The following is an 18,713-nucleotide window of genomic DNA, read 5'->3' as shown; positions in this document are numbered from 1 at the left end:
GGATTAGGCTGTGCACAATCTGCAGGGGCTGTTATTCTATCCGTCAGTAGTTACTAAGGTCACTCATACCGAAAGAAAATATTCAGATACTTTGTAGCTATTTGTGTAAACATTAACCAGGAGTGCTTGCTTAAAAAATCCACTCATACGATTATTAAAATAAAAATGATGAAAGATTCATCTTCTTCCACAAAGTACATAGTTTCTACAGGACATAATGATTAACTGTACAGAAAAATCAGGAGGGTTTTCCCTCCTGTCACAGTAAATATCCAGCATTTTCTCTCTTTCTCTTACAGGGCAGGCGACGGTCCCATCCTGGTTGTTAGGGATGACTTGTTCTCATTCAGAGATACTGCCTAGCTGTGATGTTAGTGTGGTAATAGCCGACTGGTAGTTTGATTGCACTAAGTATTACCTGCTTGAATAAAGCGTGGTCCTGTCGTGTGGATAATGTTCATTGACGTACAAGGAAGAAGATGAAATTGTGGTCGCCAAGGAAGCAGCTTCAAACAGCGATGGAGTGCTAGGCACCAGGTCTGGCCTGTGTCGGGATCCCAATGCTGGGTGACAAAAAGCAAACAAACACTCATGAATCTCGGTAAGAAATGCTGCTTTAGTGTATACAATAATTTAAATGAGTCAAAGGCATTCATTCTACATACCAGGCTGCAAATTAAATTACGAAATAACTGTGCTCTTTTGAACTACAGCAGAAATGTAAAATAGCTTCTTGCAAACAGGTAAAACAGAAAGGAAACTGCATTAATTTACAAAATGGCTTATGGAAATGCCATTATGAATGTGCTTTTAAAAACCTAATAAAGTGATTTACTGTTTCTCGAAAGATGACATAAAAAGCTCCTAGGAGCTTAAGGAGATAATTCGACAGAGATTAAAAGGATGATTGGCAAATGTATAGACAGACAGTGAACTTGCTTTCCTCTCCCGAGGCTATGCCCATATCTGTGATTCTCAGTGCAGATCTAAGAACTCAGACTTGTTAACAGCCAAGAAACAAATGCTTCACAGACTAACAGCCAGCTATACCTTAACCCTGTTTGAGCCCACATACATCTTTGAGTATTATCCACAGCTCTTCTTGACATTATATTCTAACGGCAAGGCTGCCTTTTTAAAAATGAGAAAACTCTTATTTTTCTTTAAAAGGTAGGTACCTATGAAAATACTTATGCAAGAGCCCTCCCTCATCAGGAAAGTGGAACAGTCAAGGCTGAGCAGTGACCCAGCCTACTCTCTCTATGTGGATTTTTTTTTGAGAGTTGAATCTGGATCTTTTTTTTTTCCCTCTGGATCATTTTTAATCATCCTATCCTAAACTTTGGACAAATTCACATTCATGATTGCTCAGCTTGTCAGAGATAGTATTTTGTTTAAAGGTCCAGCCACAAAGAACAGAGCTCCTTTAAAAAGAGACATGCACGTTCCCAGAGATAGAACTCTGTGGATGAATCCTGTCTTTAAAGTTCTATAGTTGGGCTCAAGCTGATTTATTTTTCACCAGTGGAGATATTATATAATTTTATGGAACTATAGCTGACCTATAACAATGTATTAGTTTTACGGTATACAACTTAGTGATTCGATTTATGTATATATTGTGAACTGATCGTCACAGTAAGTTGAATTAACGTCCTATCACCACAGTTACAGCATTTTTCTCTGGTGATGAGCATTTTTAAGATCTCCTCTCTTAGCAACTTTCAAATATGCCATACAGTATTATTAGCTCGTGTCACCACGCTGTACTGTGGATTCTTTTTAATCACTTCCCCAAACTAAACTAAAACAGATGATAATAAATACAATATAACCTCACGGTGTTTCTTGTATTCCTTTATAGGCACAATAGGCTCAAAATTATGTACTGTCAGGAAGTGAACGAATGGAAATTGATCCTAATAGGCACTATCATGTGAGTGTGAGGTTTGGATTTTGGACTTGGAGGGATATAGATGGAGAGGTGGGGCGAGGCATGGAGGGAGACGGGGGCAAGCGCAGAAGGCCTGGACTCTGGACTAGGAATCCAGACACACATTAAAATGTATGAGATGCTGCAGCTCTGCATCCGATTCGGATCAAAATAAAGAACTGCCATGATGAATAACAGATGATAATCATATAAAAACACAAGTGACAACATGCTCAACATGCAAAAATCAGAAAGGCTTCAATACGACAGTTGGCTAGCAGTCTTCAATATACTTGATCCCCCCCAAAAATATATATATATACTTGATCCCACCTTCTCATCAAATACAGAGAAAAATATGAAAACTCTCAGTAACATAGAAAACTGAATCTGAAAAATAACCTCACATCAGATTCCAATGAATCACTACTACATGTAAGGCAGATAGAGCCAGACTGAGAACAGCTAATGCAGACTCAGGTCTTGGGCATTCTCAGCCTGATTTCATAAACCAGGGGCTCGCTGAGTGACAGAATACAGAAACACACTACCTGTCCAGTGACTCGGGCCCAGGTCAGACAGCACCCAGACACTGGGTGGCTGACCCTTAGGAGCAGTTCTTTGAAGCAGAGAACTGTTCCCTTATGTGCCCATACTCTTCAGTTTTTTAAAATAACTAGTGTGGTGGGCAGAATCCTAGGATGACTCTGAATGACCTGCACCCTTGTATAATCTCCCTTTGAGTGTGGGGGGAAGCTGTGAGAAGGATGAGGTGTTACTCCTGTGATTATCTTATGTGGCAAAAGGAATCTTGCAGATGTAATTAAGGCTACTTATCAGTTAACTGTGAGTTAGTCAAAGGGAAGGTTATTCAGGTGAGCCTGGCCTAGTCACGTGAGCCCTTTAAATTTGTGTCTAGAGGTCAGAGATGGTGATGGCAGAGATTCCAAGTGTCAGGGGGATTGACCTGCAAGAAATTCTCTGTCTGAAGACGGAGGGGGGCTGCATGGCAAGAAATGAGGATGCTCTCTAGGGGCTGAGCCTGGCCCACAGCTGTTAGACAGCAATGACATGGGACTTCAGCTCTACAACTGCAAGGAAGTGAATTCTGCCAACAACAGGATGAGCCTGGAGGAGGATTCTTCTCCAGAAACTCCAGATGAGAACTCAGCCAGCTGACACCTTGATCCCAGTTTTTGAGACCCTGAAAAGCTGTGTCGGAGAACGCAGGTAAGCCTTGCTAGTCTTCTGACTTATAGAACTGTGAGCTAATAAATGGAGGTTATAATAAGCTGCTAACTAACTTTCTGGTAATTTGTCACATGGCAAAAGGAAACTAGTACAACCCAGACATACTGAGAATGATAGAAAACAAATGATTAAAAACTGGAGGGAAAGTTGGTAATGACTTGGTGCATTACGAAAGGGGAAGTCCCCAAGTATAGAGCATTATAGAAAGGCCGAACCTTGCAGCAAACTTTGTAGATGCAGAGAATTGTCAAGATAAACTCATTTAAAAATAGTACGTTAACAGTTTCAAAGAATATGCTCCATAGGTTTTTCTTCAACCTTCAGAGACTTTTTCTGGTGAAGTACCTTTAGATCTAAAGCAATGAGTCCAATAGTTCAGCTGAAAAAAGCATAATTTGTGCACTGCTTCCTACGTTTCCAGACTTTCTAGATGCTGTGTAGTGTATTTATTATACTTAACCCTAAGATTAACAACTGGACTCATGGCTTAAACTTTAGAAGCAATATATACATTTTTATTGAGGTATAGCTGATAGAAGTCATATTGACCACACTATTTGAAAGTTTAACTATCACAGTTTAAAAATAAGTTTATCCTAGAAAATTAGGCAGTGTGGTAGGGAGATGCCAATGCAAGGGAAGTTTAGGGAAAGAGGTGGGTGCCTGTCAGAAACTGGAGCCATCAACTCAGAGAGAGGAGCAAGGGCAATTCAGTAACTCCAGCTGAAATCACCAAATCTGCATCAAAGTTGGTTTATAAGATGAGAAAGAAACCCAACATGGCAGATATGGAAAAGTGCTGCAGAAGGGAAAAGGATGAACACACTATTCTGAGGAAAAGAAAAAGCCCAGAAGACATCTAATCTTCTACAGGAAATAAAAGAAATTTTCGGGAGATGTTGGCATTCCCAAAAGAATATACTGATAATAAATTCCTCTTATAGGATTAGAAGAGAAAATCCAAATGATCAACTCGATAGAGGAAAATATTTGATAAAATGCAACACTCATTCCTGATAAAAACTTTAGAAACTAGGAATAAAAAGAAATTTTCTTGACTTGATTCTGGGCATCAAATACAGCAAAATTCTTTCTCAGCAGTGAAACATGAGAAGCATTCCCTTTAAAATCAGGATGAGGCAAGGCCGCCCACAATCACTACTTCTATTCATCATTCTACCAGAAGTCCTAGTTAGCAAGTAAGAAAGGAAGAAAAAAAGATGTGAGATCTATGCAGTAGCAACAAACAGCCAGGAAAACCAAACCTTAAAAATATACTACCTGGGGAGAGACCTTCAAGATGGCGGAGGAGTAAAACATGGAGATCACCTTCCTCCCCACAAATACATCAGAAACACTTCCTCCCCACAAATACATCAGAAACACTTCTACATGTGGAACAACTCCTACAGAACACCTTCTGAACGCTGGCAGAAGACCTCAGACCTCCCAAAAGGCAAGAAACTCCCCATGTACCTGGGTAGGGCTAAAGAAAAAAGGAAAAACAGAGACAAAAGAATAGGGACAGGACCTGCACCAGTGGGAGGGAGCTGTGAAGGAGGAAAGGTTTCCACACACTAGGAAGCCCCTTCGCGGGTGAAGACTGCCGGTGGCGGAGGCGGGAAGCTTCGGAGCCGCGGAGGAGAGCGCAGCAACAGGGGTGCGGAGGGCAAAGCGGGAAGATTCCCACACAGAGGATCGGTGCCGACCGGCATTCACCAGCTCGAGAGGCTTGTCTGCTCACCTGCCGGGGCGGGTGGGGCTGGGAGCTGAGGCTTGGGCTTCGGTCGCAACGCAGGGAGAGGACTGGGGTTGGCGGCGCGAACACAGCCTGCAGGGGGTTAGCGCACCACGGCTAGCCGGGAGGGAGTCTGGGAAAAAGTCTGGACCTGCCGAAGAGGCAAGAGACCATTGTTTCGGGGTGCGTGAGAAGAGGGGATTCAGAGTACCACCTAAACGAGCTCCAGAGACGGGCGCGAGCCGTAGCTATCAGCGTGGACCCCAGAGATGGGCATGACACGCTAAGGCTAATACTGGAGCCACCAAGAAGTGTGTGTGCATGCACAGGTCACTATCCACACCTCTCCTACTGGGAGCCTGTGCAGCCCGCCACTGCCAGGGTCCCATGATCCAGGGACAACTTCCCTGGCAGAACACATGGTGTGCCTCAGGCTGTTGCAATGTCATGCTGGCCTCTGCCGCCGCAGGCCCGCCCTGCATCTGTACCCCTCCCTCCCACGCTGCAGTCTCGCCCTGCATCTGTACCCCTCACGCCGACCTGAGTGAGCCGGAGCCCCCGAATCAGCTGCTCCTTTAACCCCGCGCTGTCTGAGTGAAGAACAGACGCCCTCAGGCAACCTACACGCAGAGGCGGGCCCAAATCCAAAGCTGAACCCCAGGAGTTGTGCGAAGAAGGAAGAGAAAGAGAAATTTCCCCAGCAGTTTCAGGAGCAGTGGATTAAATCTCCAAAATCAACTTGATGTACCCTGCATCACTGGAATACCTGAATAGACAATGAATCATCTCAAAATCAAGGCAGTGGACTTTGGGAGCAACTGTAGACTTGGGGTTTGCTTTCTACAACTAATTTGTTTCTGGTTTTATGTTTATCTTAGTTTAGTATTTAGAGTTTATTATCACTGATAGTTTTTTTTATTGATTTGGTTGCTCTCTTCCTTTTTTTCTTAATATAGATATATATATATTTTTCCTTTTTCTCTTTTTGTGTGTATGTGTATGCTTCTTTCTGTGATTTTGTCTGTATAGCTTTGCTTTTACCATTTGTCCTATGGTTCTGTCTTTTTTTTTTTTTTAGTATACTTTTTAGCACTTGTTATCATTGGTGGATTTGTTTTTGGTTTGGTTGCTCCTTCTTTATTTATTTTCTTTTTTTATTACTGTTTAATTTTTAATAATTTTTAAATTTTTTATTTTAATACTTTTATTTTTTTATTTCTTTCTTTTCTTCTCCCTTTTCTTCTGAGCTGTGTGGCTGACAGGGTCTTGGTGCTCCAGCCGCATATCAGGCCTGTGCCTCTGAGGTGGGAGAGCCGAGTTCAGGACACTGGTCCACCAGAGACCTCCCTGCTGTACGTAGTATCAAGCAGCAAAAGCTCTCCCAGATATCTCCAACTCAACACTAAGACCCAGCTCCACTCGTTGACCAGCAAGCTACAGTGATGGACACCCTATGCCAACCTAGCAAGACAGGAACTCAACCCCACCCATTAGCAGAGAGGATGCCTAAAATCATAATAAGGTCACAGACACCCCAAAACACACCACTGGATGTGGTCCTGCCCACCAGAAAGACAAGATCCAGCCTCATCCACCAGAACACAAGGACTAGCCCTTCCACCAGGAAGCCTACACATCCCACTGAACCAACCTTAGTCACTGGGGACAGACACCAAAAACAACGGGAACTACGAACCTGCAGCCTGTGAAAAGGGGACCCCAAACGAAGTAAGTGAAGCAAAATGAGAAGACAGAGAAACACACAGCAGATGAAAGAGTAAGGTAAAAACCCACCAGACCAAACAAATGAAGAGGAAATAGGCAGTCTACCTGAAAAAGAATTCAGAATAATGACAGTAAAGATGATCCAAAATCTTGGAAATAGAATAGAGAAAGTACAAGAAACGTTTAACAAGGGTCTAGAGGAACTAAAGAGCAAACAAACAATGATGAACAACACAATAAACGAAATTAAAAATTCTCTGGAAGGGATCAATAGCAGAATAACTGAAGCAGAAGAACGGATAAATGACCTGGAAGATAAAATAGAGGAAATAACTACTGAAGAGCAGAATAAAGAAAAAAGAATTGAGGACAGTCTCAGAGGCCTCTGGGACAACATTAAACACACCAACATTCGAATTATAGGGGTCTCAGAAGAAGAAGAGAAAAAGAAAGGGACTGAGAAAATATCTGAAGAGATTATAGTTGAAAACTTCCCTAATATGGGAAAGGAAATACTTAAACAAGTCCAGGTAGCACAGAGAGTCCCATACAGGATAAATCCAAGAAGAAACATGCCAAGATACATATGAATCAAACTTTCAAGAATTAAATACAAAGAAAAAATATTAAAAGCAGCAAGGGAAAAACAACAAATAACATACAGAGGAATCCTCATAAAGTAACAGCTGATCTTTCAGCAGAAACTCTGCAAGACAGAAGGGAGTGGCAAGACATATTTAAAGTGATGAAAGGGAAAAAGCAACAACCAAGATTATTCTACCCAGCAAGCATCTCATTCAGATTTGACAGAGAAATTAAAACCTTTACAGACAAGCAAAAGCTAAGAGAATTCAGCACTGCCAAACCAGCTTTACCACAAATGCCACAGGAACTTCTCTAGGCAGGAAACCAAGAGAAGGAAAAGACCTACAATAACAAACCCAAAACAATTCAGAAAATGGTAATAGGAACATACATATCAATAATTACATTAAATATAAATGGATTAAATGCTCCAACCAAGACATAGACTGGATGAATGGATACAAAAACAAGACCCGTACATATGAAAGAGACCCACTTCAGGCCTAGGGACACATTCAGACTGAAAGTGAAGGGACAGAAAAAGATATTCCATGCAAGTGGAAATCAAAAGAAGCTGGAGTAGCAATTCTCATATCAGACAATATAGACTTTAAAATAAAGACTATTACAAGAGACAAAAAAGGCCACTACATCACGATCAAGGGATCAATCCAAGAAGAAGATATAACAATTGTAAATATTTATGCAGTCAACATAGGAGCACCTCAATACATAAGGCAAATGCTAACAGCCATAAAAGCAGAAATCAACAATAACACAATCATAGTAGGGGACTTTAACACTCCATTTTCACCAATGGACAGATCATCCCAAATGAAAATAAGGAAACGCAAGCTTTAAATGACACATTAAACAAAATGGACTTAACTGATATTAATAGGACATTCCATCCAAAAACAAAAGAATGCAGTTTCTTTTACTTTTTTCTTTTTAACATCTTTATTGGAGTATAATTGGTTTACAATGGTGTGTTAGTTTCTGCTTTATAACAAAGTGAATCAGCTATACATATACATATATCCTCATATCTCCTCCCCCTTGAGTCTCCCTCCCACCCTCCCTATCCCACCCCTGTGCTCACAAAGCACCAAGCTGATCTCCCTGTGCTATGCAGCTGCTTCCCACTAGCTATCTATTTTACATTTGTTAGTATATATAAGTCCATGCCACTCTCTCACTTCGTCCCAGCTTACCCTTCCTCCTCCCCGTGTCCTCAAGTCCATTCTCTACACAGAATACACTTTCTTCTCAAGTGCTCACAGAACATTCTCCAGGATAGATCATATCTTGGGTCACAAATCAAGCCTTGGTAAATTTAAGAAAATTGAAATTGTATCAAGAATCTTTTCTGACCACAACACTATGACACTAGATAGCAATTACAGGAAAAAAATGTGTAAAAAATACAAACACATGGATGCTAAACAGTATACTACTAAATAACCAAGAGGTCACTGAAGAAATCAAAGAGGAAATCAAAAAATACCTAGAAACAAATGACAATGAAAACACGACGACCCAACACCTATGGGATGCAGCAAAAGCAGTTCTAAGAGGGAAGTTTATAGCAATATAATCTTACCTCAGGAAACAAGAAACATCTCAAATAAACAACCTAAACTTACACCTAAAGCAATTAGAAAAAGTAGAATAAAAAACCCCCAAAGTTTGCAGAAGGAAAGAAAGCATAATGATCAGATCAGAAAAAAATGAAAAGAAAAGAAGGAAACAATAGCAAAGATCAATAAAACAAAAGCTGGTTCTTTGAGAAGATAAACAAAATTGATAAACCATTAGCCAGACTCATCAAGAAAAAAAGGGAGAAGACTCAAATCAACAAAATTAGAAATGAAAAAGGAGAAGTGACAACTGACACTGCAGAAATACAAAGATCAGGGGAGATTACTACAAGCAACTATATGCCAATAAAATGGACAACCTGGAAGAAATGGACAAATTCTTAGAAAGGCACAACCTTCCAAGACTGAACCAGGAACAAACAGAAAATATAAACAGACCAATAACTGAAATTGACACTGTGATTAAAAATCTTCCAACAAACAAAAGCCCAGGACCAGATGGCTTCATAGGTGAATTCTATCAAACATTTAGAGAAGAGCTAACACCTATCCTTCTCAAACTCTTCCAAAATATAGCAGAGGGAGGAACACTCCCAAACTCATTCTACAAGGCCACCATCTGCCTGATACCAAAATCAGGCAAAGATGTCACAAAGAAGGAAAACTACAGGCCAATATCACTGATGAACATAGATGCAAAAATCCTCAACAAAATGCTAGCAAACAGAATCTAACAGCAGATTAAAAGGATCATACACCATGATCAAGTGGGGTTTATCCCAGGAATGCAAGGATTCTTCAATATACGCAAATCAATCATGTGATAAACCATATTAACAAATTGAAGGAGAAACACCATATGATCAACTCAATAGATGCAGAGAATGCTTTTGACAAAATTCAACACCCATTTATGATAAAAACCCTCCAGAAAGTAGGCATAGAGGGAACTTACCTGAACATAATAAAGGCCACATACAACAAACGCACAGCTAACATCGTTCTCAATGGTGAAAAACTGAATGGTGAAAAACTGAAATCATTTCCACTAAGATCAGGAACAAGACAAGGTTGCCCACTGTCACCACTATTATTCAACATAGTTTCGGAAGTTTTAGCAACAGCAATCAGAGACGAGAAAGAAATAAAAGGAATCCAAATCAGAAAAGAAGAAGTAAAGCTGTCACTGTTTGCAGATGACATGATACTATACATAGAGAATCCTAAAGATGCCACTGGAAAACTACTAGAGCTAATCAATGGATTTGGTAAAGTAGCAGGATACAAAAGTAATGCACAGAAATCTCTTGCATTCCTATACACTAATGATGAAAAATCTGAAGGAGAAATTAAGGAAACACTCCCATTTACCATAGCAACAAAAAGAATAAAATACCTAGGAATAAACCTACCTAAGGAGACCAAAGACCTGTATGCAGAAAAATATAGGACACTGATGAAAGAAATTAAAGATGATACAAACAGATGGAGAGGTATACCATGGTCTTGGATTGGAAGAATCAACACTGTGAAAATGACTATTCTACCCAAAGCAATCTACAGATTCAATGTGATCCCTATCAAACTATCAATGGCATTTTTCATAGAACTAGAACAACAAATTTCACAATTTGTATGGAAACACAAAAGACCCCGAATAGCCAAAGCAATCTTGAGAAAGAAAAATGGAGCTGGAGGAATCAGGCTCCTGGACTTCCAACTATACTACAAAGCTACAGTAATCAAGACAGTATGGTACTGGCATAAAAAAAGAACTATACATCAATGGAACAGGACAGAAAGCCCAGAGATAAACCCACGCACATATGGTCACCTTATTTTTCATAAAGGTGGCAAGAATATACAATGGAGAAAAGACAGCTTCTTTAATAAGTGATGCTGGGAAAACTGGACAGCTACATGTAAAAGAATGAAATCAGAACACTCCCTAACACCATACACAACAATAAACTCAAAACGGATTTAAAGACCTAAGTGTAAGGCCAGACACTATAAAACTCTTAGAGGAAAACATAGGCAGAACACTCTATGACATAAATCAAAGCAAGATCATTTTTGACCCACTTCCTAGAGAAATGGAAATAACAAAAACCAAAAAAACAAATGGGACCTAATGAAACTTAAAAGCTCTTGCACAGCAAAGGAAACCATAAACAAGACCAAAAGACAACCCTCAGAATGGGAGAAAATATTTGCCAATGAAGCAACTGACAAAGGATTAATCTCCAAAATTTACATGCAGCTCATGCAGCTCAATATCAAAAAAACAAACAACCCAATCCAAAAATGGGCAGAAGACCTAAATAGACATTTCTCCAAAGAAGATATACTGATTGCCAACAAACACATGAAAGAATGCTCAACATCACTAATCATTAAAGAAATGCAAATCAAAACTACAATGAGGTATCACCTCACACCAGTCAGAATGGCCATCATCAAAAAGTCTTCAAACAATAAATGCTGGAGAGGGTGTGGAGAAAAGGGAACCCTCTTGCACTGTTGGTGGGAATGTAAATTGATACAACCACTATGGAGAACAGTATGCGGTTCCTCAAAAAACTAAAAATAGAATTACCATACGACCCAGCAATCCCACTACTGGGCATATACCCTGAGAAAACCATAATTCAAAAAGAGTCATGTACCACAATGTTTACTGCAGCACTATTTACAATAGCCAGGACATGGAAGCAACCTAAGTGTCCATTGACAGATGAATGGATAAAGAAGATGTGGCACGTATATACAATGGAATATTACTCAGCCATAAAAAGAAACAAAATTGAGTTATTTGTAGTGAGGTGGATGGACCTAGAGTCTGTCATACAGAGTGAAGTAAGTCAGAAAGAGAAAAACAAACACCGTATGCTAACACATATATATAGAATCTAAGAAAAAAAAAATGTTCTGAAGAACCTAGGGGCAGGACAGGAATAAAGACGCAGACACAGAGAATGGACTTGAGGACATGGGGAGGGGGAAGGGTAAGCTGGGACGAAGTGAGAGAGTGGCATGGACATATATACACTACCAAATGTAAAATAGATAGCTAGCGGAAGCAGCCGCATAGCACAGGGAGATTAGCTCGGTGCTTTGTGACCACCTAGAGGGGTGGGATAGGGAGGGTGGGAGGGATACGCAAGAGGGAGGAGATATGGTGATATATGTATATGTATAGCTGATTCACTTTGTTATAAAGTAGAAACTAACACACCATTGTAAAGCAATTATACTCCAATAAAGATGTTAAAAAAAAAAAAAAGGATGAGTAGAGTTTAAACCTAAACATTTCTGGGAAGGTGCCCTATTAATCCACTCTTTAAATAATACTAATGCTGTATTGTATTCGTTTTCCAGAATGTTCTTTTTTTTTTTTTTTTTTTGTGGTACGCGGGCCTCTCACTGCTGTGGCCTCTCCCATTGTGGAGCACAGGCTCCGGACGCGCAGGCTCAGCGGCCATGGCTCACGGGCCCAGCCGCTCCGCGGCATGTGGGATCCTCCCGGACCGGGGCACGAACCCGCGTCCCCTGCATCGGCAGGCGGACTCCCAACCACTGCGCCACCAGGGAAGCCCCAGAATGTTCTTTAATGCAAAAGTTTGATAGTGGTTGGATTGTCTCAGAATATGGAGCACCTGGATGGGGCAGCTTTGAATAGTCTCGAAAGGTGCCAACGTGGGAGGACTTCTCCAGGGGTATCGGAAACAGATCCTATTAAATGCAACACTTATTGACCACCTACTTTGTGCCAGGTTCTATGCTGTATATTATCCACGTGAATTATCAAAATATCCCCATGAAGAATGTAGCACAATCAGCCCCAGTTACTGATGCGGAAAGTGAGGCTCAGATATTAAGGGTCCACAGCTAGGTCCATAGCTAGGACTGGTGGATCTTGGATTTGAAGCCAAATTTCAAGATCCTAAAACTGTGCCTGGCACTTAGTAGGCACTCGATAAACATATGTCAGATCATTCTAAGCCCAAGACTCCTTCCCCAGCACCAGAGAAAAAGAGAAGAGGGTGGTGCCAAAGGTCAACACTTGGGCGGGATTTTGGTGGCCTCCCCAAATCCCCAATTTAAGCAACACTGTTTGAGGCTATAGGAAGCTCAGCCTTAATCATTGCTTTGTCAGCTTCATGCATTACGGGTCCTTTGTGAAACAGAAATAGAGAACAGAGTTTCTCTCAGACACTCAAGTATCACTGAGATTCAGACACGCCCTTTCTTCCTGAGTGCAGATTTAACTTCTGTAGTTCCCTGATGCAGGCAGAAATTGAGCCAGAGCAAACGGGAGGCTTTCTTTCCAAAGGTCTGCCCAAATGGTGATCTGCCATCAGAGCCTTTGCAACAGATTTCTGATGGGTGGTTGATGAAATTAATCGAGGGTAACCTGCAAAGTTGATGCTCTTGGGAATGACTCTTTGTTTGGCCTTTTAGGTTGGTATTTGTCAGAAACCCCAGCTGCTCCATTAAATCATTTTTGTCATTAAAATAAAAAAAATATATATATATATATATATACACATTACCTGAAAAGACAGAAAATATGTATCTATTCTTTATCTCTATAACCATTTAAGAAATAAATCTAACAAAAGGTAGGAATATATGACATGCCAGGAGAAAATTATAAAACTTTTATTAAACTCATTAAAGAGGACCTAAATAAATTGGTAATTCACTGTTACATTGTGTATGTATGTATGTATATGTATATAATGTGTGTGTATGTTTGAAAAAAATATATATACAAGCCCAGACCAAGGTCTACTAGTAAAAACACCAAAACCTTCACATGTGTTACCTTCAGGTAGTGGGATTATAGATCTTTGTTTCTGAATATTTTAGTCTGTTTTAATTTTTTTTACCGTAAACCATATACAGTATTGTTTATGTGTTATAAAAATTTTACATTAACTGTGTCATACTGTAAACATTTTAAAAATTAGTTAAGAGACTTTGTTTCCTAGAGAAAGTACTTTCTCATTTTTCTACTGTGAGTGTACATTACTTATACAAGTAAAATCACAAGAACTTTTATCTTTTCTTCTTTTTCTAAGTTCCATGTCTTTACCTTCTTCATCGAGGCTGCTAAAACTTTGCCCTTCGGTCAGCAAATCACGCTTCTCATCCTTCCATTCCTGGCTAACTGAGGACACAATCTCCTGTGAGGTTGCCTTCAGGGCGGCAATGGAGTTGCACCGTTTTTTAGAAGGTGAGGCCTTCAAAGCTAGAAAAAGGAAAAGGAGAGACCATTATAGTTATTGTAAAACCACATGAATATATTATTTATTAAACTAAAATTTTACTCATGATTTATTAAGATTTTAGTCATTTCAGTAGGATGCAAGATGCTTTGATTTATATACATGAGGAAAGGGAGATGATATTATGTTTTGGCAATTTTATTTGTCCAAAATGATTTGACTTAAATCAGCATAGCTTAGAATAAATTTGGATTGATATATCTCTCTAGATGTTGAAATATAGTCTTCTTTGAGGTGAAATTCAAATGCTGCTGAAGAATTATATTTCCTCCTCCAAGCAATGTTTTTCTACGGCTGGGAAGAGGTTGAGTGGGTCGATAAGCACAGATGGTAAAGTAAGGAGAATTCTCATGACCCCAGTTTTATTAACTTGGGACTGGGAATTTCTAAACATGCCAATGTTTAATCTTATACTCATGTTACCCAATTTAACCAAGTTACTTCTGGTTGCTTTTTTCTTTCAGTGACTTTCCACTGAAATTTCCTGCCTTTGGGTCTTTTCTAGGTCATGGTTACTTCAGATGTGTAATTCACTCCTGATTTTTGTCCAGACAGCATCGTATAACTTCTGAAGTGTGTTGGGAACCTGAACCAAGGCAAGTGTACTTCACCATCAATCACGCTCACTGAAGGCTGGGACTTTACTTCTGATATGTCAGTGGGAGCTGCTTCAGCTGCAGCCAGACCATCCCCATGTATATTTTCTCCATGCTGCAATCATTCTTCTTGCTCAACACTGTTGGAGAATTTTCTTGGAGGGGAGAGGGAGAGGGAGGTTGAGACCTCTTTACGCTTTCCCCTGAACTTGGTGTTAGCAGTGTCTCTCTTCCTTTGGAGGTTTGCATATAGGGATAACCTGACAGCAGATGCATTACAGTGATTGTGTTTAGCCCTGGGAATCTCAGAGCTTAGATTACACTGTTCATCAGGGGCATCCCATCAGCAGCTTGCAAAAACTTAATTGGACAAGGACTTTGGGACACACAAATGAGGAAAGAATAGAGGGCAATCTCTCCACTTAAAGAGAAGGGAAGGTTTATGTGTCCCGTGAGCAGTCTTATAACCATAATAACATAATTGTAATCAATAACATTTTAGAAGCCTTGAGAATTTGGAAGCCAGCAGCCACATTCCTTATCTCAAACTATCCAGGTGGTCATCTGAAGGAGGTAGGCCCTTTTACAGGTCCAGAAACTGAGAGCAGAGAAACTGTGACCTGCTCAAGGTCACAGAGCTAGAATCCATGAAATCCCAGGTGTCTTTGTTTGACGTTGCCTAACTGGTGGTTCATTTCCTAGCTCTGTGGCATCCTATTTTCTGGTTAAAGTGAGGGAGGAATGAGATAAAATTAGAGTTTGTTTTTCTTTGAGAGGAGGAGACTTCGAATGTTTAAAAACGGATCAAATGGATTTTAGTGGCAAATAAGTGGACCAAATGTGTCATTTTTTAAACTCCTCATCTCATCAAAACAGTGGTCACACTTGCTTTACAGGTGTGAAGTAATTATCCATACGCTGGCTTTGGCTTTAATATTCTATCTGCTAGCTTTCATAAACTCTCAACTCTCACCTTTCAATCTAGTACAGGTTTGAATCTGGTACTTGAACAACACAGGTTTGAACTGTGTGGGCCCACTCATATATGGATTTTTTTCAATACCAAATGCTATAGTCCCACATGATCTGGGGTTGGTTGAATCCTCGGATGCTGAGGAAGCACACATGTGCAGGGCCGACTCTAAGTTACATGTGAACTTTCCATTGTGTCGGGCTTTGGCACTCCTAATGCCCCTGTGATGTTCAAGGGTCAACTGTGTTTTAAAATTTCTAAGTCAGAGGATCTCAAATGTGGTTCAGGGACTGCTAGGGATCCCTGAAATTCTCCTCGAAGGTCTGTAATGTTAAAATTATTTTCTTAACAATATTAGGAGGTTATTTATCTTCCTCACTCCCATTCTTTCCTGAGTTTTCTAGATGCTACATGAGCTGTGGTATCACCACAGAGACTGAATTCGGAAGCATACAAGAGAGTCTGGATGTCTTCTATTAAGCCAGAATTAGGGATCTGAAAAAATATAAAATAATGCCACTTTTCCCAAGCAATTATTTGTTTTGGAAAACATAATTATTTTTCATAATTACTTTGTTAGAAATTTTTTACTTTTTTGTTAATATTGACGTATGTTAACATGCAATTTTTTTTATTGTTACCTTGTAAGAATATTTAAAATTTTCCTCAATTTAAAATTCTAATAGGTTAAATATAGACAGCTATAATCCACATAAATAAAAGCTCTTTGGGTCCTCAGTCATTTTTAAGAGTGTAAAGTGGCGCTGAGACCAAAAGATTTGAGAATTGCATAGTTCTTAGGTCAGTGCTAATTCTCTAAACTGAGAAGCAACCAGGATCAGAAGAATGTTGGCAGCATCATGGAAGAGTGAATGAGCGGAAGATGCTCAGACAGCTGTCTGTACTTGTTGTGGCTTATCATGGACCAAAGGCCAAGATCCCCCCAAAGAAATAGCTCTTTGCTCATTATCAGCATCACATACAATGAACAGCAGAGAAGACTCCAAAACAAACCCCTGCCAGGACCAGACTGCACCTAAAGAAAGCCTTTACTTTTGTCTTAAATGGTCAATCTTCCTTAAAGGAATTATCTGAGGCTCATTCAGTGGATAAGGACTTGAATCTTGCAGAAATTGAATACCTCAGGGACTTGTGTTTTTTTTCATATTTGGGGAGATCATTTATTTTCCAAACAACAATTTCATGGATTACAAATGTGAACTCAAGTTGTGACTTTTTTTTTTTATACCAGAGATTGGGTTGTGGCAATTGGATTCAGTAGGTTTCAAAAGGTTTGACGTCAATCATTGGCATCAGGGTGTGTTTTCAACTCTGTAAAAATCTAATCATGTTCACCTATACCTTTCGTAAGGTTTGATAACTCTATCACTTAGAGGAAATGTGCGTGGTTTTTGGAGAATATATAAAACATCAAGCAAAGAGCCAAGCTCATTCTTCTCCAGAGCCTAGAGCTGTTGTGTTTGGACTTGGCTGGGCTGTGGAGACTTTGGAAAGTTACTGCCACCAGGAGGTGAGCACCTAATCAGGGAATTGTTTTGACTGGAAAATCTCAAAGGATGGTTTGGGCTGCTGGTTACTTTCTTTTGTCCACAGAAACTCTTGGATTTGTCTTTGGCTAAATAATGGTGACAGGTATTGTGTGTCCATTTCCAGCTCCACGTCCTGCTACTCAACTGCTCCTACCCTTGACTGCTTTTCAGCTCACCTATCTGCCATCCCCTGAACCTCCATGTTCATTCCTACCCCTGGGCTTTTGTACATGCTGCTCCTTCTACTTGAGATGCCCTTCTTGCCTCTCTTCCTAATAAACACTGGCTTATAGTTTCAGGACTTAATTTAAATATTCTTTTCTCTGTGAAGCTCTCTTTGGGAAGATTGGTTTTATTTCTCTTTGTGTACCTACAGTAGCCTATGCAAAAACTCTATTAACAGCTGCTTTATTACATTATAAATCTTTTACATGTTCCAATCCCTGACCCAAAACGGACCATGAAATTACCGAGGGAATTTAATTTTTTTTTAAGAAAAGCTTTCTATATTATTAATGCTGAGCATAGTGTTAGGTACATAATAGGTGCTCAAATGTTGGTTGAAAGAATTAACTATTGTTCTGAAATTTTAGGACAGTTGATTTTTAATGAATTAATGTATCAGTACTATTCTGTTCCTTTCAGGAAACTAAGTTTTAGTACTCTAGACACATTATCTGGGTAGAGAATTTCAGTGAGGTTCCAACATTACGGTGACTAGTATTTGCAGAAAGAATTATAGGATTTTGCAAACATTATTACATTGACAGCATGACTCAATTCTGGGGTGGGATAACAGATTTAAGAAGGCTAAAAAAAATGATTTAAAAAAAGAAACTTGAAGACCAAGTGCTGTTTTCTTGGGGGTAGGGGTGGGGAGGGGAAGTTTTCACATACAAAGAAAGTATGCCTGTCATTGAATGGCTGAGGTGAACAGAGCCCCCTGCCAACCTGTGCTGGGAAAGTCTGAACAAGGAATAATCTTTGTTTTATTAAGCCACTGAGAATCCAGAGTTAATTTATTGCTGCAGTAAAACTTAGCTAACATGAGTAATAAACTATTTTTTTAAATAAAATCACAACAGAAGGGGTGTGTGAACGTGTGTGTATGTGCTTAGTGAAACATTTGGAAACTTAGATTCCCAAGTTTAAATTGTGACTTTCTCTGGGTAATGCATTTTCCTTACTGTAATTCAATCTGTATTTTTTTCCTCTGAACTTTCTACTATAAACATGTATTACTTTCACAATCAGAAAAAAAAAAAGGAAAGTATGACTGTAGGAATTAAGGGCTTTAACTTAATCATAGTTGATAAAGGATCTGGAAGTTGTATTTTAAACTGTCAACTTTACTAATTAAATGGCTACCCTTTGAAAAGCTGGTAGTAGATGAAAAGTCCATTCATTCATTGAATTATTCATCAAATAATGATCGAGGGCCTACAATGTGCCAGGAAATGTGCTAGC

At 39.7% G+C, this 18,713-nt stretch overlaps 1 protein-coding gene across 3 annotated transcripts in view; it reads right to left on the bottom strand.

The window, feature by feature from the left end:
- Positions 1 to 18,713, bottom strand: part of PIP5K1B (phosphatidylinositol-4-phosphate 5-kinase type 1 beta) — a 328,934-nt gene that overhangs the window by 76,396 nt on the left and 233,825 nt on the right. For all 3 annotated transcript variants that reach the window (XM_029202075.1, XM_029202076.1, XM_029202077.1), the window contains exons 12-13: positions 13,935 to 14,090; positions 419 to 563 (exon numbers count right to left, since the gene is read on the bottom strand). In XM_029202075.1, the coding sequence (XP_029057908.1) occupies positions 419 to 563; positions 13,935 to 14,090 (301 nt within the window). The remainder of the gene's footprint in view (positions 1 to 418; positions 564 to 13,934; positions 14,091 to 18,713) is intronic.

Source organism: Monodon monoceros, unplaced genomic scaffold, assembly GCF_005190385.1.
Source record: "Monodon monoceros isolate NGI ecotype Baffin Bay Population unplaced genomic scaffold, NGI_Narwhal_1 Super_Scaffold_5, whole genome shotgun sequence".
NCBI classification, from domain to species: domain Eukaryota; kingdom Metazoa; phylum Chordata; class Mammalia; order Artiodactyla; family Monodontidae; genus Monodon; species Monodon monoceros.
Note: the sequence above shows the minus strand (reverse complement) of the source record. Positions and strands in the feature narration are given on the sequence as shown.